We start from the raw sequence: 22,367 nt of genomic DNA on the forward strand, positions 1-22,367 counted from the left end.
AATTAAGATTAAAAACATCAACCAAACTGCTCCATTTTGAGCTCCATTTTGTTTTGGTAAGATGTGCAAAATCTAAGCAAATAAATTAAGAGGTCATGGATACTACCCTTTTATCTGCACAAAAGTTGCAAATACTCGAGGCCAATGGCAGCTTTCTGTACACATTTGGTGCTCAGGGAAGTGACTTTGGCCAGATGAGCTGTCCTTTGAATACGGAAGTCACGCATGATGGCTCGATTGTTGCCGTGGACTTTGGGATCAAAATTATTGGCTTCTAAAACTTGGTTTGATTGCAAAGAAGTAAAATAAGCCCCTCCTCAGTAAACAGAATGAAAAAGAAAATGAAGTTTCAGTCAACTGGGTGGAGGCAGAGACAGTTAGGGGCTCCACCAATACATCTTCCTTCTAAGCTATTAACTTATCACATGAGCTGTTGGGCTCACACAGATCCCTCCTTCACCTATGGATTTGTATGAGCTTGGCATGCAGGCAACAAAGCCTTGGATTTACCCAGAAGAGTTAAGAAGTACAAGTAATTAGTGAATTTAACTGTACAGGCTGTGTGAATGCATCCCCAGGTATCAGTACTGTGCGTGCATGTGTTTTGGAGGAGAGAAGGGTTTTGGGAAGGCTTTACGCCCTGGATGACTGTGCTACATTCTAAAATCAGAGAGAGGGCTGAAAATGAAGGACCAGCAGCTACATAAACTCTAGAGACTCTACAATGTTTACATACTGTGTGTTCCTAATATGTCAGATAGTACATCTCTCTCTCAACATTGATCTCATACATCTTTCCATAGGGGAGCTTTGAAGCAAAGCTCATTGAATATGCTGAACCTCCCAAGGCAATAACAAAGAGAGGGTCTCCCAGAGCTCCATTCATAGACTCTTACTCATGTAGGGGAAACAGGAAATTGCAAAAATCTGCCAGATTCAGGTTTACCGCCATTTCTTGCGCCTAATGGGTCTACTCTCGTGTGTGGTAGTTTCCTAATGAAGCACCAGATCTACCAATGCCTCCATCCCTCCCCCCACATCTACAGTGGTGTTTTGCCTGGGTACCAGCACCAGAACCTCTCTATTATATGATAAAGAGGTACAGTGCTCTTTAGGATAAACAACATATTAGGTGATGCCTGTCAGTTTCCCTGCTTCTCTAATGCATTTCCTATTTGCCTTCTGGAATAGGATTAACAACATTTATACAGGCAAGATACTCTGATGTTCGTCCCGGCATGATGGTCAGGTCTTCCATTAAAAAAAAAAATAAATAAATAAATTTTTTTTAATGCCCTGTCATCTTACGGCCTTGGAATTCTCAAAGCTGCCTCTAAAGCAACTATGCTCCCTGCCACTAGGGTTAATGGCCTAGTTGTGTATTTCTGTACCCACCAGGTTAAACGAACAGGCTACAGAAATAATGAGCATTCCGCAAATTCTCAGGGAATGGAATGGTAAGAGAAAGACTACTACTGAAGGGAATGGAACAGCGAGATAAAACGCCATGCAGACACATCCAGAGCTACTTCTGAGGCAAAACATATAGCCTTCATGTCAAAGAGGTCACCCAGTGTTAGCCCACAGTAATTTAGTCTTCCTAATTTGTTCCAAGTCTTTGTAGAGAGGTTTCATAAAAAGCTGCTAGGAAAAAAAGGACAGCTGGTAGACTTAAGGTCAACCAATTAAAAATGGAAAAATTCTAAGCAGGTAGCTTCAAAAGTAACCCATTGCTTAGGATGAAGAGGGCAAGCAAGATAAACTTGAATTATTTTAGACCTCACTGTAGCAGATTTCATTAAATAAAAAGAACCATTCTGTAATTAGCATAAGCCAAAATCTCTCTCCATTTTTCAGGAATGGGAGTTAAAAAGAAAAAGAAGAGATAAGATGGGGAAAAATAGTTTACTTTTATATACTCCACCACCCCCCCCCCCCCCAAATAAATAAATAAAAACCCCAAAACTTTAGAAGTGAAAAGTGTAAATCTCATAGAACGGTCAGAGAAAAAGCTACCCAGAAAGTTATACTCACTCATCCATTACTGGACTGATAGTGGCAAAAGATGCGTTTCCTATCTGAGCAGTGGTCAAGTGGTTTCTGTCCCGCTGTTGATTTGATGTTGAAGATCTGAATATGTAAAAAATAAACAAACATAGCAACAGTTGCAGCGTCTTATACAAGCAATAATCAATGTCCTCCGAACATCAACACCCAGGCACAGACAGCATTCTGAGACTAGAAACGTGGTGGACACTCTCACACCAGCCGCCACAAACTGTGGGCAAAATGAGGAGCTTTCAACTGGGCAAACTAACTGCTTTTTTTCACCTCCCATCAACTCACCAAAGACCATCATCAAATGACCTGAGTTTGCATTGCTTTTCTGTGAATGTTCGTTAGCATATCATTAACTGTGCATGCCTTTCATAACAGCTAGACACATTTTGCTCTTTTTAGCAAAAGGAGATGGACATTCTTCCACTATTGGCATAAAAGGTTTGGCACTAAATCCTACAACAAAAAGGATCACTTATCTTGTTCCCCCCCCCCCAGCACCAAAATCAATCATGAAGAGAAAGAAAAAAAAAAAAACCAAAAAAAAAGGCACCCCCACATATATATTTTTTAATTTTTTTTTATTTTCGGCCCAAGAGTTTTTCTGCTCCTTTGTACTTACAGGTCTACCGGAGCCAGCGCTGGGATCTGGCTCTGTGAACTCTCTTTTGCAACTACCGAGGGTTATTTTTTTCTCTATTCTAAATCTTCCTCCCATCCTCAACATATCTAATCTAGCCATTGCCGTGATGCACATGAGCCAAGGGCTACACACCAGGGGATCCTTCTGGAATCCTGGACCCTGAATCTGATGTGGCCATTACTTAAGGATCATAGACAGACAACTCCCTCCTTCCCACCACCCGTCCCCCTCCAGGGGGCTACAAAAGTTGCCTCCACAACAACTCCAGTCCCAGCCAACCCAGGGAGCAAAAGGCTCAACTCCAGGGATCAAAAAACTGGAGACTTTCCAGTATGCACCACTTCTGAGCCACCAAAGCAATCCAAGACTTCTACATGCCTAATGCAAGAGCTTCACAACCTAACTAAAAGCTACCCAAAGCATCTGGGTCACCACATGCAGATCACCCAAGTAAGTCCCCACCAGATCACAGTGAAATACTGCACAGCTGTAGAATTGGATGCATTCTGCATGCAAAACAGGACTGGTCTCCAAGACCCCAGCTAACATTAAGGTAGGTTTCTGAATCGAGAGATGTGTAGTTATGCAAAGACGGGACTATTAAAGTCTCTTCACTTTCAAGTCTGGAAGCGCAGCTCTTTCCCACTTTCTAGTAAAGCTGTGCCGGGCTCCTCAACAATCCCCCATGTAATAAGGGGAGCTAAAAAGACTGCAGTTAATGCCTGAAGAGACTCATGGTGTTGACTGGTGCACACCTCCAGCAGGGGTGTGTCCAAATTAAGAAAAGAATTATGGAAGATATATACATGCATCTCCCTCATTCCCCCCCCCCCCCAAGGAAAAAACATTTCCATAATGCTAATTTATGGACCGTACCGCTGTTTCTGGGGCTTGGACACTTCTGCTAGCCTACGGCAAGCCTCCTCCAACTGGGCAAGAGTATTAGGTGGCGTGAGAGGAGGCATGGCAGGGTCCTGAATAAAGGGGTGGGCTGGCTGTACACTACGAGGGTGCCCGTTGGTGCCCCACTGGTGATGGCGTCCTGCACGTTCCGTGGCTGCCCCTCTCGTAGACTCTGAAGCATAGGCCTTCTTCCCGCTTTGGGCACTGCAGACACAGGGAGAGAGAGAAAGGAAATACGATGTCATCAAGTGTAAACAGGACCGCCTTTCTCCAGGGCTAGGCCCCCCACAGCCCATCGGAAATAAAACCACCCACTCAAAACTACCATCACTTTCAGAAGCGTCAGCGCAGATCAGATGCTGGTGCAAATGCAGGCAGGCAAAACAATGAACTTAAGCTGGTGAACCAATGCTGTTCAGATAGAGAGAGTCCCAAGGGTTAGCAAACCAGTAGTGCACACTGAATCAGACTGCAAGCTCTTGGGTCAGCCACCCATTTTATTTGCATTTCCCCAGTTACTCACTCATACGCCTGTGCTGCCTTGTTTCAACAGTTCCAGACCTGCCCTAGCTGAAATGCTGCAGAATCTAATACACGTTTTCTCGAGACCAATAAAAATTGAACTTGACATGACAACGAGGCTAAAATAGCTATCTGCCAACGTGAGCAGCTTTATGGAGGTCCAAGCCCTTTGCATGCAGCAACCCTTGGCTCAGCCCACACGAGGCTTGATGTTGTTCGGCTCTGGCACATTGTAACACAAGACGGCACCGTGTTGATGTGCAAATATTTGCCGGCATGAGCATTACTGGAGATAGCGGGTCTGTTTACCTATGGGGCTTGTGCTTGTTTTGCCGTTCGCTCTCCATCATCCATTGCCAGACGTTCTGCGAGCGGTCTGTTTCATCACCAGGGAGCTGGGAGGTGCCTCCCTCGCCAGCTGCCAGTGCTGGGCTCTCCGCTGCACCCTTGCCGCTCTTCCTGCACAACGTGCTGCTTCTACTGCTGCAAGGTAGGTTTACAATAAAACCCAAAGGTTGGGGGGGGGAGAGAAAAAAAAAAAAAAAAAAAGTCACACACAAAGCAGAGTATACAGCGACCAGATTGAATATTCTGCTCTAGTGATTTTGCTGGCAATATAGTCTAGGAGGCAACAGCTCAAGAGGGGCGACACTCTCCTTCAAATCCCATCTCCAGCACTCACTGCAGGACCCCGAGCATCTCCTTTATAAATGCACTCTGCAGTTTTGTTTTGGTTTTTTTTTTTAAACCGGGTGATTTGGCATGAAAGATGCCAAGTCCATTTAGACGTTTCGACGCCTCTTTACATATCTATGTAAAAACAAATGCCTAACATGCACACAAAACTTGCCACAAAATGGGTGTATTTAACAGTTATGCAATTCCAGAGCCCCAACACACTGGAAAACGCAGACAGTTATAAAATAGAAGCCATATTAAGCCGTGCAGGCTGGAAATTCGTTTTTAATTCACCTTTGTTAATCTGAGAAAAATGTATTAAAAAAAAAAAAATAGTTTCAACAGCTTACCCAAATGGTTCCATTTGGCCAAGAGGAGAGTCCATGCCCTTGGAAAGTGCCCTGCTTTTCAAGTAACAGCAGTAGTCTGTGCTGCTGGTACAGTAGCACTGTACTCTCTGAGCTGCCTCTGCTTCAATCTGCTCTTTCGTTTTGGGGGCGGTGTGGTGATGGATGTAGTGATGGTGCACATGCTTGGTAGTCTGTTTCGTGACGAATCCCCTGCTGAGCAGCAGGCAAGAGGTGGGGGATGCCAGCAATGGCGGCGCCTTCCCTGCGCGGATGGGGTCAGGGGACCGGGAGCGCGGACTGTGCCTCCCCATGCCAGGGGACTTAGAGCCAGGGGTTTTCAGCACTCTGGACAAATGCTCATCCAGGATCGCTTGAGGATCGTCTTCGTAGTTGCCAGATGGTAGGAGAGTCAGCGGATGCTGGATAGCGGCTGCTTCCTGATTGGTCTGCGTGCAGACAGATAACTCTGATTCTTCTCTCTCTTCATCCTTTAAAAAAAAAAACAAAATAAAAAACCCTCAAAAACACAAAACACATTAAAGAAAAAAAAAAAAATAATAATAAATGCGACCCAGAGTCAGAGCTTCAAACAAGATGGATTGAGCAGGCAAAAAAAATAGTAGAAACCAATTCTGATTATCCCACAGAAATTATATATATAATCACCTAACAAAACCCCAGATCATATCAGTAACAAGCTAACACACCAGGTGAAAAAAACAAAACAAAACAAAACAAAAAACCCACTACAACCATGGCATTCTGCAGAGAAAATTGGATTACCAAAGCTAGTCTTCCAGGCAGAGAAGACTGTGGCACACGAGGAGTTAAACCGCCTACCTCTTCAATTTGTTGCAGCCTCTCTTCCAGGTTGTCCATGCTCTCTTTCTCCTGTTTCAGCTTTTCCAACCGGGAGATGAGCTCTGCAGCGAAGGCGGCCGGTTCCACCGGAGTCATCTCCTTAGGACAACGGTGGGTCCTCTACAAAGAGCAGAGAGAGAGACAGCAATGACGGGCCATGTTCAGCCCAGGCAGCAGGCACGGTGGATGCCCCGACGCGAGCGTCCCTGCGCTCGTTGTGTCCCCGTGTCGGGATGAAAAGGCAACCACGAGCAGGCACGGTCTGCTCAGGACTTTTATGAGCCAGCGCTGCGGCCTCATGGAGTGACATCCTTCCCGGCAGCATTTGCCTACGGCCGGACCAGTTGGTCGCACTCCGAGGAGCCCCTGCTTGTTCTCTCTGTAGTACAACCAGCCCATCAGTAGCTACTCTGAAGTAGAAAATCTTCAAAGACTGTTGTCAAACATCAAAAAAAAAAAAAAGCTCGGGGGTGGGAGGGAGGAGAGAGTCTTTTACTCAAGGAAGAAAAAGCAGAGCATAAACAGAAAGGGAGTCGAAAATTTAAAAAAAAAAAAAAAAAAATGATAAGGGAGAAAAAGAAGAAGTCAAACGGCTGCAGATCAGAGAAGAAGCGATAATTTATTTCCTGGCTACACACTGGGCACCTTTGAGGTAGTGTTGTCTCAGCGATGTCCTAGATCTCTCTCCCCCCCCTACCCACCCCCACTCTCTCTCTTTGTACAGAAATTGAACAAAGCTGCTGCAGGCTACTAGTGGAGCATTGCTGAGCCTTCACTGCCTGAAGCAGATCTATCAAGGAGGGGGGGGGGCCATCTCCAACTCAAGCAGAAAATCAGAGCAGCTGCCAATGGAAGGAGCCACAGCAAAGCCCCACTGGCATCTCTCCCCCCCCCCCTGCCCTAAACCGCAGTGTTTTTATTTACTCATTTTATTTTGGGGGTTTTTTTTGTGTGTTTTGGGTTTTTTTTTTAAGCTGAGAGTGGGACCTGTGCCCTCCCTAGCATCCTGCCCACAAGATGAGGTAGGGCCTTCGCCACGGCAACCACTTAGCTGCAGGAATGATGCGAGGGGAGAAAAAGGCCACACTGCTGGAAGTCGTCACTTTTACACAAGCTGGCTCTATTCAGTCCCTGATCAAAGCACTGCCTGGTGGAGAAAGTCGATTTGCACGCCCCGGGACAACATAATCTAATTTACAAGCTCAAGTTATAGAACTCTCATCAAGAGAGAAGAAACACCACACAAAAATATCATCAGGAGGTTCCTAGTTGCTTAAAGCAGAAGGAAAAAGGGAATTTAAAAAATGTTAAAGACTACATAAGGGCAAACTTGCCAGTACGCATGCTTTTCTTGAAGTAATAGGCATCAGAGTGAGCCTGAACTAAAAATTATGAGTTCTGTATGTAAGTTAGCCATAACCATAAGATATCAAATAAAGAGGTTGGAAGGAGCGATGCAGCTGAAAGAATAAGAAGAGTCCTTGAACATTGCATGTGTGTTTGGAAACCATTGCTCCATAACTTCAGCCAAACTGAAGGCCTGATTTACTAAGGCTTTTCTTCCATTCTGTGTCTATGGGAAACATGCTTAGTAAATGAGACCCTGAATTTGCAAGGCAATAGATGCGAGTTGGAATTTCCATTATGGCTGAACTGGTGGGGGGGGATCAGGCATGCCAAGACGGCTATGTTTGGGGAGGTGAGGGGACATGAGGAAGATAGCCAATGCCACTTTGGCAACCCCTGGTAGCTAAAGGAACAGCCCCAAGTGTAAGTCTCAGAAGAAACCTCCCTCCAACCCTCCAGGCTCTCTTTTTAAACATGCATGACAGGGCTTACTAAGTTCTCATTGTCCCTCATCATCTCATTGCTCTAGGCATGGGACTCTCTTAATATACCGAAACATGCTCCTCTTTTTTTTTTATCCCTGACATTTTCACATTTTTTTTCTACACTACATTGTGCACTTACTGGAAAATGAGGTAGAGAAACTTGACCATTGGCCTTCACACTACGATGCATTTCCCTCTGTAGCTGCTTCTTGCTGCCCAGTCGATACGGAGGGATTCCATCACTGCAAGCATTGAATAGGACATCCAAAATCAACCACAACAACAAAAAAAATTCCTTGCTTCAAGATTCATCAACAGATCAAGATGCCCTTCTAAAACAGTCTTCATAGTACATAAGCCCACAATAAAGTTGGCCTTGCATTCCAGTCATTCCTTTCGCATCATATTTCATCATGCCAAATCATCACATAAGCCAAAACTCTGTTCTCAGTACAATGGCTGTAAACAAGTGGGTGGCAGAGTGAATGATCATGCAAAGAAAATGACTCTAAAAAAAAAAAACACACCAAACAAAAATTTCACAATTCTGCAATGGGTTAAAAATAATTCTTCATACAAGCGACAAGCTTTGTTGGCCATGGCTCTGCATTACTGTGGTCTGTCTTGCGCGACACATAACAGAGAGTGGTTACACATTACTGTGGTCGCCTTCTTGCAACATCACAGGGATTGGTGCAGCGGGGCACGAGGGTGGCATGTTGCTGGCAGGGCAGTAAGTTGAACTATCTTGGCCAATAACGTCTGTTTCAACAACAGCTGCCAAAAGCACATGGACTGAACTGCAAGGGATTTAATGTCTTCAAAACAAGGCATGACATTTCAAAGTGAGCTAACTTTAATGACAGGCCTTCCGAAAGTGCAGAAAGTCCAATCATACCTGGTGACTGAAGTCTAGGAGTAATAGAAAAAGACAGCCAAATTGGTTTTGCATTATAGCTACTGCTCGCCAACAGCAGTTACCTGATTACTTGGAAAAACCTTGCTGAAAGAATGTAGGAACACGAGCGCCTACTTAGAAAATTGGTGGCCAAATCAGTTCTTAAACCACCAAAAAAGGATACCGCGAAGTGTATATTGTCAGTGACGAGTAGAGGTTGAGGGATGCACCCCTTCTTCCCCAAACATACACACAAGGTGATGGACTCAGCAAGACCTCTGTCCTGCAGCAGAATTGATAAGATCTAAGCTAACAGATCGACTTATTTTACAGTTTAAGGCTAAGTATTGCATATACTGACAAGGTTGGGATTTGCTGAGCCAGAAATGAGGCACGGATCTGTCAGAATTTGAGGATGCAGCAACAATGATAAACTGCTTACAACTGCTGGTTCTAAATCACGGTGGATCTCCTCAGGCTCACCCTCGGAGTTACAATTATGATGTCGCCACATACAGCACTGGATGATAAGGAAACAACTAGGTATTAGCTGGGTAATCCCAAATAAGTAAATTCCACAAACAGAAAGGCAGACTGTCGTGCCCGGGCTGGTGAGACACAAGGCAAAGACTAAAATAAAAGTGACCAAAACTTCCAGGGAGAATTAAATCCTAATTTAGATTGCAATATATCATCTGATTAGGCACCAATGGGTAGTGTGCAAATGTCCTCCCATCAGCATGTACAAAGATACCAGTGTCATTCAACATGGTCTGTCTGAAGAAGGGAGAACTTCCTGGAAGAAGTCCTCCCTCCTTCAATAATCTATGTCACAGCTGGGCCGTAGTTACTTTCAGCTAAGGAGGATGGGTTAGAAGTGAAGCCTAAACTGTCAGTTATCAATTGGCCCAAGTGCTACCAATCCCCCTTTGATACTGCTCAACCAGCTGCCCATTAAGCTAATCTTTGGCATGGCTTGCTTCAACATTATGGATTGCATAATGCCTGTGTATCTGTTCAAAATGTTTCATGTTCTACATTTCATTTTTGCCTAAATTTGGTGTACTGTGTGCTTATGTGAATAAATCTTGTTTCACCAACAGTACTACCTAACCCTTTAACATGTTCATTTGTTGCAGAATTGCTCTCTTTCCTTTATCTGTTCAACTTCTAGCATAAACAATAACTAAACGAGATGAAAATTAAGAATTCAGATAACTGCAATATATTTAATTAAAAAAAAAAAAAAAAGTGCCTTTATATCCCATTCTTCGGCTGACCCTTTCCATAGGTCAAGATGGGCTGGAATAATGTCCAGTGGCACAAGAATGGCCATTAACCTCATCTATGACAAAATGTTTTGTTTTTTTTTCAGAAAGATATTTTTGTAGAGGTTTATCCCATTTCCTTTCCTGCTGGAACTGAGTGAACTTTGTCTTATTTCTCATAGTGAATCTTAAAAATTCCATTAACCATCATCTATTACTGAGCTACTGATTTTTCTAAGATTGCATACAAGTTAGAAGATGCCCTTGACTCAGCTCTGTTGACTTCTGGGGTAAAATCAGCCAAACATCTAACAGGATGTAAATATTATTAAGAATTCAAACAAGCACAATATTTAAGTGCTATCTGGAAAGCAATAGTGTGCAAAAGGAAAAACTGAATGAAAGGGCCATCGTTATCATGGTGTCCTTGATAAAATTTAGCAATGTCTGATGGGCTCTCTTACATACTATAGGAGCTTGACTTGATAATTAATGCTATATCCAGGGTGGGTTTGTTCCATGTATATCTGAGCACTGCCACAGATACTTTTATATATCTCACTGTGGTTTCTGAATGTAGGACCACAGAAGAGTGGCAAAGTGCAAGAGCGTTGCTACTAAACTCTCAGAATCTTAATAAATATGCTGTTTCTAGGAGTGCCCCCTAGTGGTCATTCACATTGGATGGGAACAGTATAAAACTGGTTTGGCTCCCTGAGAGAGTCACAGTACTTGATCCTGTCCATGAAGGTGCAAAGTCTAAAATAAAATTCCACAGAGGTGGCAAAAGGTCTGGAAGCTTCAAATTAAAACAAGACAAAAAAAAACCACACAAACTTGCACACCAATTTTAAAGTTGACCTCCATTTTCAAAAGAACTAAAAAGGGTTATATACCATCCACTATCCTTTTGAAGGCTTTTACACATTTTTAAGAGTGAATTCAGCACCAAACCAAGGTTAGCAAAAAGATGTAAAAACAAAAAAAGTGTCCTCAAGCTAAAAATATGCATACAATTTTGAATTTTTTTCCATGGCAATCCTGCTGGAGTTGAGCTAGAAATCATAAGAGAATGTGACTGATCTGTTAAAGTCTGTCTGTAATCAGATCTTTGGTTTAGTTTGCTCTTCCCCAGGAAGAATCTAAATAAATACAAAAATACTGTGGTCTGAAGGGAAAAGCTTCAGAACTTAAGGCACGAAAGAGCATGGAGTTTAATGATGAACATTTCAGCTGACCAGTTTGGCAGGAAGCCAAGCCCTTTCTGGTTTGAAGTCTGCTCTCCAAGTCAGCTGACAAAGCTGAACCAATCGCCTTAGCTCTTTTGACTCCAAAATGTGCCAACCCAACCTGAATGTCGGTTTTACTCATGCTTTGAAAGATCAGATGCATGTGAGCCCTCCCCTCCCAACTTAAGTTTTGGCAAAGGCAGAGGGAATTGCACCTCTGATCTTGCCAACATCAAAAGCCCGATTTGTAAGATAAGGGAATGTTTGAAGTTCACTCAGCAGCCATTCCCCTGCGTCCAAAGTAAATCCATAAATAAGGATTCGAGAAAGAAATCCCTCCCCCCTTGAGCACAAAATGGCAAATGCATTTCTAGGATGCTTTATGGCACTTGGCAAGTGCTAGACAAATCAAATCCCCCCCCCCCCACTGGAAAAGAAAGCCAGCAACGATGCTGGGCAATCTTACCATAGGAACTAAAAAAAAATAAAAATGGCCCTTATGTAATTTCAGATACAGAACAGTTCAGGGCTAGCGAGGTGAGGACTTATGCTCTTAAAGCAACAGCAGCACCCTTGACTCTCGACTGACTTTGAATAGCAACATCTCAATTTTTGGATACCCATCACTTCTGGTGATTTTATTCCTAGGATCCATATAATCTGTTGCTGACCACTGTTAATTACATGATTTCTGAAATACAAAGTTACATGCCTCCCCCATTCCCGAAATACACAGCCTCGTAACCGCCCGCACTGGGGCAAAGTCTGTGAGTAAGTTTTGCCGCTGGATTCTGCACCAGTATCCGCTTCCTTTTCACTTTGAAACAAACAAACGTCTTCCAAGAGAGCCACTGGCTCGCATGAACATCCGTTGAGCTATGTGGTTAGCTTTTCTGACAAAAACACTTCACTTTGAATATTCAGAAGTGTATGCATGGGTACAAACCCCTCCAAATCTCGGTCCTCAAAAAAAGCATCTTCATGTTGCGGGCACTACGCCCGGGAAGTTTTGCCCATATGCAAGAGGGGCAATTTAAAAAAAAAAAAAAAGCCCATTTCCAATGATAAAGCGATTTTGCTGACTACATCTCATTATCCCAAGGCATGATGGTAACGCCGATAGTTTTCAGAAAGGAAAAGGTAAGGATTCTGGTGATGGAGCCCGGCTCTACGCTGAACGGATGGGCGCTGGGGTGTGGCCTTTCTACTCTTTAAGAACATAACAGAGCAGACAGGTTTAACCCCTTTGAAGTAGGTGTTTGAAGCCTACTGGGAGTGCATAAAAGTCATAGTGGGTAACTGAACAGCCTGCCTCTGACTGCTATTAGAAGGGACCCAAAAAAAACCCAAAAAACCCAAAATAAAAACAAAACACACCACATCAAGAAAAGAGGAATGAGACTAAAGCTTTAACAATGTTTTTAAAATAAGAAAAAAGCTGCACATTTCATCCAAAATTCACAGTTCAGAATGTTATGCTGCAGGACCACCACTAGAGGAACTCGTGGCGAGCCTTTACTGTAAGCATACACTCACCACTAGTCACTCCAGCCTATCTCCCACTCTGCAATTGTCACCAATACTTTTACCAAGATTCGTTTGCAGCAGGAGCTGAAGAGGTTTCTTTCCTATCCCCTACAAACACCCCCTTTGCTGTCTATTCAAAGAAGTCACACATGCTCCCCCCCCTCCCCCCGCCCCTCAAACCTGAAGCTCCCAGGAGTTTAATCAGCCAAGCTTCCCCCAGCCACTCACAGCCTGCCTGCCTATTGTTACGGCAGGAAAAAACAGTCCGGGGGCCTTTCATGGGCTGCTTTATGGGGCATCTCCCATTCACTTGTTCAAGTAAATTTCAAAGCAGCCTGGTACCTTCTTATCCCCTCTAAGCTCCCGTAGACTAACAATAGGCTGAAAGCGATTCAGTTAAGCCTTTCATCCACCAAAAGCACTTTATTTCTCAATCAGTGCTCTCATCTGTATACAGCCTACAATTGGCATGGATGTGAAGAGAGGTCTATAATCCCAACCCTGCAAATCCCCGGTGACCCCCAACTCTGGTCCAGAAATGACTAACCCGATGAATGCTCCGTTGACACATGATCACATACAAGCGGGGCCAGTGAGAAGAAATTAAAAAACCCCAAAAAAACAAAACAAAAAAACAGGGGGGGGGGGGTCTCTTTAATTTAAATACCAATAATATTGTTAAAAAAAAACAAAAAAAAACCATCCAGTCAAAAAAAAAGGACCATTGGAATCATTTTAAGTAAGTCTCTGAGCTCCAGATGAGAAATCTAACCATGCATCAGACGCTGACACCAATGAAGAGATAAGAGACATTGGTGTCGTTCCTCACTCTGCCGAGGACAGATGTAGTTACAAGTGTGGGCTGGCAAATTCATGGGTGTATTTACCACACTTCTCCAACCCCAAGCCAAAAAAAACCCTCACTTTGAGCGGGGATAGAAAGACTTATTTTCCAGTCACATATTTTCACCTCTTCAAAGTAAGTGCCTGTGGTCCTAATACTCTCTAAATCACGTGTAATTCTGTCAAATTATATTTAAATGGAGACTTAAGTGCAGAATACTCAAGAGAGAGAATTATAGCTCTTTTCCCTCAGTGCCTTAATGGTAGTAGGGTTCTCCAATTGGGCTCATGGTTCCGAACCAAGAATATTATGTATGCTCTGGTATTTAATGATGGCAGGCAAGAGTCCCAGGGGAAAAAAAAGAAGTGCAAGCAACAAAAATTATAAGTACAAATACACTCAAAAAGGTAGGTGTCAATGTTTTCAGTTCCTACTTGTGTGTTATCTCAGCCTGGATGCCAACAGCTTTGTTCTACTAAACTGTTGAATCAGAATGCTTCCTCAGCAAACTCTCACACATACTCCCATCACTAAATGGGTGTTGCACATACCAAGCTAGCTATGATTCTGGAATAAAGCCACCGCACTCACCAACTCACTGTGTGGCGCCTTTAAACCTTTTGAGATTTGATACTGGATTTCAGCAGGCCCTCTAAAATGAGCCTGAAACTTAGGTCCAAGATAAATGGAAGGAGAATAGAAGAAGAAGAAAAAAAAAAAAAGTCACTAGTATGACCCAGGACAGGCAATATAACCCTGTGCAGAGATGGACTCTTGAAAGACTGGATTGCCTAACACCCCCGTCTGGTTTTCCTGCTAGCCAACACATGCAAATTAGCCAAGCCTCTGAAAACCAGAACACCCCCCCCCCCCTTTCCTGATCTTGCCTTACCCTCCGCCTAATGATTGGAGTTATCCTTAGTCCCAAATAATACCTCTATCACTCACTTTGTGTTCCTTCAACAAGTTCACTTAACCTCCCTGGGCTCAAACTGGTTGAAGGCTCTTCAGGGATGACATATCCCAAGCAGACATTCATCTTGTAGACTTAAATAGCAAGATCAAAAAAAACTAGGCAACCTGAATTACGGAGAAATGGATTTTTATTGTGCATTATATTCCCAGCATCTGCCTTTTGAGAGGGGAGAAGTGAATGAGAGAAGGACAGAAATATTCTACTTAAATCGAATACTTACACACTGCTATCCGTCATGGATATGGAATCATCTGTCAGAGCATCACTAGATATTTCGCTATCATTTGCGCTGGTTGCAGGTGCAAAAACATAGCCAGAATTCACATGGTATGGATTAACCGGATCATTTCTTTTGTAGGACCTAAGAAGAAAGCAGAAGAAGTGTGAACAATTTTGGAGCACAATCTCCAGGAGACAAAACCCCTATCGGTATCTGAACTCTCCACTGCAAATACCTGCAAGAGTCACTTTCACTAACTTCAGGCCCCACTGCCCAGAAACTGCTACCAAGAGCTGCTTCACATCAGCAAAATGCAGCCAGATAAAACCCACTGATAACTCTGAAGAAAATCACTTCCCAGTGCACACCAGAGGACCCGTAGCAAGAGTGGTTTTGCTTTAAAAGGTTTGCTACCCGTATTTTCCTGCCTGGATGTTGCCTTTCAACAGGCAAAAAATTTGACTCACTTTTAGCCATCAAAATACCTGTAACCATTAACCAGAAAGAGTATAATCTCTTTGTACCAACTGCACTCCCCTCGGAATGTGCTTTGTTTATGCAGCTGATCCAAAATGCTGCTCTGGGGGATGTTAAGCTCTGAAGGGTGAATATAAAAAAAAAAAAAGTAAAACTTCTTGGTCTTCTGCCAAGCTCTGCTGATTTTAATAATTAGACGCATTTAGACAAGAAACGCGCCCCCCCCCCCACCCCCCCAGGGAGGTGACAGCAGGCCCCGGTGGGTGTCTTAGGGCCTTTCAAGTTTCCCTTCTCCCACCATCAAAGCAACTTGCAGGGCTCGGAGGTGGCAGAGTTTGATTTAAGTGAGCAGCACAGCTGTCTTAATGGAAAGCAGCACTTCCCCTGCCTCTGGTATCTCTGGTCCCTTTGTTTCCCTTGCCCCTGGTTATCCACTTTCGACCTCTTGAGCAGTCTTTACTCCCTTGCTCGCACAAAACAACAAGTTTCTCCTGGCTCCCCTGCTGCGTCGCATTCCTCTATTCTGCTGGCAAGAAGAAAAAACATGAGCTTTTTTGCACAGGCTTTAAGAAAAAGGAAGGGGGGGGGGGGGGAGATGGGCCTCTTCAGTATGAGAGGCCTGCTACCACAAAACAGCATGACTAAAGTTTTAGGCCTCAGTTCTCACTTGACCAATGCAGGAGGCCCTGTTGCAGAGTCAGGTATTTAGCACAGCTGGGAATTACATTCTTTCTGAAAGCATGTTCAGTTATTTCAGTGGGAAGATCAAAACAAAAAAATAAAATGGAGGTGGGGGGGGGGGATTTTAAATGGGAGATAGCAATGAATGGCACAGGAAAGAAAATCGAGTTGCAAAATAAATTAGTTCCACATGCTTTTGATGAAAGATGGGATTACATCACAAGAGAGCTGGGAGGGGAAACTCAGAAAGAGTGACTCGTCTTCATGAGGCCTGGCTATTTGTGAGGTCCCACCCCAAGACATCCCCCTGTTCATTCCTGTTAAGTTTTCCATAGCCCCAGTTCTTCTCTTTTAATCAATGTGCTTGGGAGTTGCCACATGTCTGACTTTACAAAACCCAGGCCCAGCCGGTTTACTGGGCTAGAGTATTTGGTTTCAAGACCCTTGCCGCTGCACATAACCAACTCTTGCTTTTAAGTGGTTAACTATCTTTTGTTTGATGCTACTCTCTTGATTCTGCAGAACAGCAGCCACTGCTTAATCTTTTAAAAACTCAACACTTTGGTGACAATAAAGATTAATCTTTCACACCCCCCCCCCACTGAATTAACATTCTTCTATCTAGATTACATCTTAAATATGCTCCTTATATTATACAATAGTGTCACCACTAAATACCCAGCAACCTAAATTATTGTAGGGAAGAAAAAAAAAACCATTTTTGTTTTCCTGTTATCTCATTTTAAACAAATAAGGCTGCTCAGTTCCTACCACAGAGCTATGAAGAAATCCCTACATGATCTTTTATGAATTAACTGATCAAGGCGGATCCTAGGATTGTCTTAAGAAAAAAAAAAGAGTGACCGCCCTACTGTAATTGCCCCAGATGATGGTTTGATTCAATCCTCAAACACTTTTTTCTATCAAGGTGTCTGCAAGAATGTTTTAATTCCTTTGGAAACTAGTGGCCTCCTCAGTCCAAGTCTACAAAAAAAAAATCCAAACTAAACCAAAACTAAAAAAAAGCTCCCCAAAAAAATTTTTTTAAAGTAACTTGAAAAGATTCCAACCCCCACTTCAGTCTCAACATGGGAAGTTCTCAGCTGTCAGGTAACAGTTGCTTCAGAGCCTCAAGGATAAATGGATGATGTACTTCAGCCTATTGTCAGCTTTTGATACTGTGAGAGACACAATTTGCAGTCCTCTGTATGACAGTGCTTACACCAACTCCTAAGCGATATGAAATGTTACATTACATTTTCTAGTGTTCCATTCTGCATTGGTTGTCAGGTTGATTTATTGTGGTTTTCCCCCAGCGACAATTCCATTGTCAAATTAAGGGTTTCCAAAATAAAGCCTCAAGAGTTGCCAAAGCTTTTGCATAAAGCACACCAAAAAAAAAAAAAGCTATGTAGAACACTTGTTTAAAAAAAAAATTCTCTTTATGTTTTCAAATGAAACAGCATTGAGCAATCGGGAGCAAAAAAAAAAAAAAAAGTGTATTTTAGCAAACTATGTTAATCACAACTTGCATACTCGAACCGAGGAACAGAACTTCAATCACTGGTTCAGAAAACCATCATTTACTTTGATAACTGAAGCCAAACTCGGGTCCAATAACTTCACACAAAATGAGCTCCATCAACCAGTTCTTTCAAAGGACAGGAAGCAGTTTGAGCCAACCGAGGGCCATCTGTTAGCCCCCGACATACTTAAAGCGAGAGGCCACTCTCACTGATGTTGAAATACAAGATTTAATGGGAGGCAGATGAGCCCAGCTTAGGGAGAACCTATTAAAGCAGAGCACAGCCTATCGGGGAGGGGGACTTTCCCTCCGCAGAAATCAATCCCGTGTCAGGTGTGAAATAACTGGCGTTTCATGGACCACAGTCGGCAGGGAAGGTTGCCCTGGTGGTCCCGGCTCCATTCAAGGCATCATTAAAACACAAACATGACAGGTAAACGCGTGAGTCCCTGGGAAGCCCGTCACAAGCCCCACAGCACGCACCATCAACTTGCCACCACGACTGATCAGATCCACTATTGTTTTTTTCACAAATCCATCTTAAAAACTAACAAAAATCTACCCACAGACACCGAATAAATCTACAAAGGAGGACCTTCAGAAGGGACAAGCGATAAAGTTCAACAAGTCAAGCTAAAGCCACTTTTCTCGTTATCTCCCCCCCCCCACCCCCCAGCTTCGTGCTGGTTACCAATCGCTAATGCACATATTTTATTTTATTATTTTTTTCACAAAAAAAGGGAGTAAAAGGGAGTAAAAAGGCTCCTAAAACGGGACCTACCTGTATCCATTTTCCACCGTCTCCGTGGCCCGGACGCCGGCGGTGGCCCTCAGCGCCTTGCCGGACAGCCCCAGCACCGAGGGCAGCGGCGGCGGCCCTTTGCCCCCGCAGTCGGCGCCGCCGCTGCTCCACTCCTCCTCCTCGTTCAGCGTCGGCAGGTAGCCGCAGAGCAGCTTCAGGCTGCCCAGCCCCTGGCTGCCCGGGCAGGCCGGGTTCTCCCCGCCGCTGCGCGCGTACTCGAGGTAGATGTCAGAAGTCAGGAACATCCGGTAGGCGTTCTCCTCCATCGCCGTCTGGATCTCCGTCTGCGCTCCGTCAAACATCAGGGAGTCTATCCGCTGCCGCTTGATGCCCTCCCGGATGTGGCTCTTGGTGGCGGCCTTCAGCTGCTTGGCCACCACGCCGCGGTTCTCCACGTAGCGCTTGTGGATGGCCCTGGCCACCCTCGGGGTTTTGGCGTCCCGCAGGTCCATCTGCCTGAAGCCGTTGCAGGCGAACCAGAAGTCCAAGGCGTCCACGCACTTCTCCCGCTCCAGGAAGGTGCGGAACAGGTAAGCCCCGTCCTGGTCGCCCAGCAGGGAGTGCAGGGACTTGGTCCACCGGGCCAGGGGCGAGTCCGGGGTGGCGCTGCCTTCCGGCTCTCCCAGGCCGTCCTCGTTCCGCCGGGGGGCGGGGGAGAGCCACGCGGCCTGGGCGCTGCGGTTCTTGGGGGCCGGGCATGGCGCCTCGCCTTCTTCCCCGGGTACCGGGGGCCGCGGGGCGTCTTCTCGGAAGCTGCCGCCGCCGCCGCCGTGATCCGGGAGGTGAGGCAGCAAGACGGCGCTGCTCATGGCTCTTCAAGTTCCTAGCGAGGTGGCTTTTTGTGGGTGGGGGTTTTTTTTTTTTTTTTTAAGCTCCACAGTAATAGTCTCTCTCTCTCTCTCTCTTTTCTCAAGTCAGCAGGGGATCCTCTGAGCCGTCTTCCCTCTGAAAAGAAAGGGAAAAAAAAAAAAAAAGAAGAAAGCATTGATCTAATCAAAACCAGATCCGCCCAACATCAAAGACAAAAGTAAACAGGCGTTTCAACTCCTCGCATTCAAATAAGGCGACGCAACTATCTACAGTGAAAAGCAAAAAGTAGCAGATGTGTTTTGTTTTGTTTTTTTAAAGTGCAATCCAAGCTACCAATTCTACATTTATTTTGTACCTGGGGAAGGTTGCAAACGAAGCCAGTCTGCTATTGTACAGAAAGGGCCACATGCAATGACTTCGAGCAAGCAATTGTAAATTAAAAGGTTCATTACATTGCACACCTTCCCCTTTTATGTGAACATTACAAAAAAAAAATAAAAAAAAAATACTTGCATCGGTTATGCCGGCTATACTTAAAAAAAAGGAGGACTTGAATACAAACGCTCCCCATCAGAAACTCGAAAGCAAGTAAAAAACCTGCCTACTCCGGCATCTGCTTTCCATCTCCTTCCATCAAAAACGTTAGATTGAGATTAACAGAAACCCCCTCCAGAGTAATGCGAAATGTTGCTCCAAGGCATCAAAAAGTGTACACAATATTTATTGTAAAATGCGTTGCAAAGAAAAAAAAAATCAAATCACACACGATCTCGTGGATTTTCCCTAATTGTGTAGTTACCCACATGCAAATGTTGACCGATGGGGTCGCGGGGAGACAAGAAAAGGGAGTGTGCTAGGAGGCTTGATTACTTCTGGGGTACATTTCAGAAAAGCATTATGCCTCCCCAGGGGGTGTCACAAAAGAAGTTGGGGGAAAAAAAAAGTCGAATGCCTCAGCACAGACGATCCGCCTGACAACAAAATGTCATCGTATACCTACAAAGCTTCAGGAAAAGCAGCAAACATTCAGCACGATCGCCACATTACAGAACATGTAAAACGGACCTGCTGGAGCCAGCAGCAGCTCAGTGCATGGCAAAAACCTGCTCCGAAAGCAGCCTCTGCAATTTTAATACCGAAATAAAAGTCCTGCCCTACCTTAATGCACCGCATACCGGGGCGCGCTCTCTCATCCCCTCCGATTTCAAAGTAGTTTGGAGGAACAAGCCATAAAAAAATAATAAGACATGCATGCATACATACACCCACCAAAAATAATTGGGGGAGAACCCCCCAATAAAACCATACACATACCCCCCACAAAAAAATAAAACAAACAAAAAAGCAATCCACCGGGCGCCAAACACAAAACTATAATCCTTCAAACGCTGCAGCAATGGCGACAGGCTGGGAAAATCTCGGGTTTCAATAGAGGTTTGGCGATGCCTGGAAGAAGAAAAAAAAAAGTCCCGAGCCACTTGCTTCCCCTCTTCGAGTCTCATGCAACAACTGACCCCTAACTAAGCATGCAGCGCCTCTTTTGAGTTCACGGGGCGTGCTGATGGGGGCGGCGGAGGAGGGGAAAAGGAGGGAGGGGAGGAGGAGGGGAGAAAGCGGGGTGAGGGGGGGGGGGGGAGGCCTTTTATCACACCTTCTAAAACACCACCACCCCTAAACCCCCTCGCCCCTTCCCACAACAACCCAGGATTCAGCCCCCGCTCTGCCCCTTACCCTGAAACCGGCGCATTCTGCAAATTCTGCAGCTCGGGGAAACTGCTTTCCTTAAAACAAGAAGGAAAAAAAAACCCAACAAAACTTCAAAGCCAGCCAAGAGCACATCAAAGCGAGCCAGAGAGGGGCCACCAGCGGGATCACATACATTCTAGTAACTTACCATTCATCCAGGAGGTGAGGGAAGGGGGGGGGGGGGTCCTGTTCCCTCCCCCCTCCGCTTTACAAAGCGGCTGCGGGATCCTCCCGCTTCGGGAGCAGCAGATCCATTTGGTGGGGGCTTCGGGTTGGGATGGGGGGAACGAGAAAGAGAAAGAGAGACACACACACACACGATCAAAAAGAATTGAATGTGATTTTTTTTCTCCCCCTCTCCTCCTCATACAAAAGATCTGATCCCCCCCCCCCCCCCCCACCCCTCCCTTTCGACGCAGGTCCTGTTTCAAGCAGTCATTCCATGCACCAAATGTCCTCCAGGCTATTCCAACAAAAACTGAGCTGTGGGTTTAACTGTGAACATCAAAGCCAGGAGCCGACGCGAGGGTCCTGCAAGGGAGTTAAGCGCTTTTTTTTTTTTCCACCACCAGTGCAACACCCCTCCCCCAACAAAATCTGGCGCCTAGCCACACAGCTTTGCCTCCTCCCCAGACAAAACCCTTGCAGCGTGACTTGGGCGGCTGCATTGACATGTGTGCATACATAGATATAGATATGTTGTTTTGGGGGGTTTCTTTTCGGTGGGGGGGAGGAGGGTGCTGTTATCGATCAAGCCCCCTTTCCTCTTTCCGTGCGTGGCAGGGTGGATTAGACGCTGGCTTTCGTAGCGGGAGCTTGCTACTAACTTGCCAGGACCTTATCAAAGGGAAGCAATCTCCAGCCAACTCCCCGAGGCTTCGGAACGTCAGAAGTAAGTGATCCTGCCGCCCCAATCACATTATCCCTGCAAGCCTTTCAGAGCCTTAAAGAGACAGCCAGCGCCGGCGCCCTCTGCACGTTTTACGCCTTAACCCGTTCGCCGCTGCTGCAAGGAACACGGCACCAGATGCAAGAACTCTCAGAACTAACGATTGTCATTGATTTATTTATTTTTTTTACCCTTGTAGTCGACAGTTTCTAGCTTGTTTTGCCGGATTCTACTCAACTTTTAGTTTACCTTTTTATGTTTAATTAGTCTATTGCATGACTTTGCTGCATTATAATCGTTCTCAAAAATCAGAGTAGAAAAGGAAGGCCTTTGCTGGGTTTTTTTTGTTTTTTTAATTATATTTCACTTTTCTGACCTGGTAATATTAAGAAGCGCACCCAATTCGACTTATAATGTTTTTCTAGTGATGCACGTCCCGCATCTCTCAAGTGTGAAATAAAAACTGAAGGAATGTACTTTTTTAAACCAGTAAACACTAGGTTTTCATTAGTGTACATATTGAAAACGTTTAATTTTATTTTTTTTAACATGTTCCATGTTTAGCATTGAAAACCGCATTTTCATCATAAAAAAATACATGCACAGGAGAACGCCGATCTTGCTACCA

At 44.7% G+C, this 22,367-nt stretch overlaps 1 protein-coding gene and 1 long non-coding RNA gene across 4 annotated transcripts in view; one reads left to right on the forward strand and one right to left on the reverse strand.

Moving 5' to 3' along the window:
* AXIN2 (axin 2) overlaps window positions 1-21,217 on the reverse strand; it is a 28,933-nt gene extending 7,716 nt beyond the window's left edge. The window contains exons 1-9 of one of the 3 annotated variants that reach the window (XM_029599326.1): window positions 20,999-21,217; window positions 18,274-19,239; window positions 14,810-14,950; window positions 7,987-8,089; window positions 5,995-6,135; window positions 5,155-5,642; window positions 4,436-4,609; window positions 3,578-3,808; window positions 2,035-2,130 (exon numbers count right to left, since the gene is read on the reverse strand). In XM_029599326.1, the coding sequence (XP_029455186.1) occupies window positions 2,035-2,130; window positions 3,578-3,808; window positions 4,436-4,609; window positions 5,155-5,642; window positions 5,995-6,135; window positions 7,987-8,089; window positions 14,810-14,950; window positions 18,274-19,103 (2,204 nt within the window). In that variant the 5' untranslated portion in view covers window positions 19,104-19,239; window positions 20,999-21,217. Of the gene's footprint in view, window positions 1-2,034; window positions 2,131-3,577; window positions 3,809-4,435; window positions 4,610-5,154; window positions 5,643-5,994; window positions 6,136-7,986; window positions 8,090-14,809; window positions 14,951-18,273; window positions 19,240-20,262; window positions 20,602-20,998 lie in introns of those variants that run through there. The other 2 variants (XM_029599327.1, XM_029599325.1) reach the window with 2 other exon arrangements.
* LOC115090355 lies at window positions 18,683-19,610 on the forward strand. Its single transcript, XR_003856387.1, has 2 exons — window positions 18,683-18,824; window positions 19,209-19,610. It is a non-coding gene; the product is annotated as an uncharacterized LOC115090355 (long non-coding RNA).
* Window positions 21,218-22,367: the final 1,150 nt, after the last annotated feature.

Source organism: Rhinatrema bivittatum, chromosome 4 (assembly GCF_901001135.1).
Source record: "Rhinatrema bivittatum chromosome 4, aRhiBiv1.1, whole genome shotgun sequence".
In the NCBI taxonomy this organism is placed as follows: domain Eukaryota; kingdom Metazoa; phylum Chordata; class Amphibia; order Gymnophiona; family Rhinatrematidae; genus Rhinatrema; species Rhinatrema bivittatum.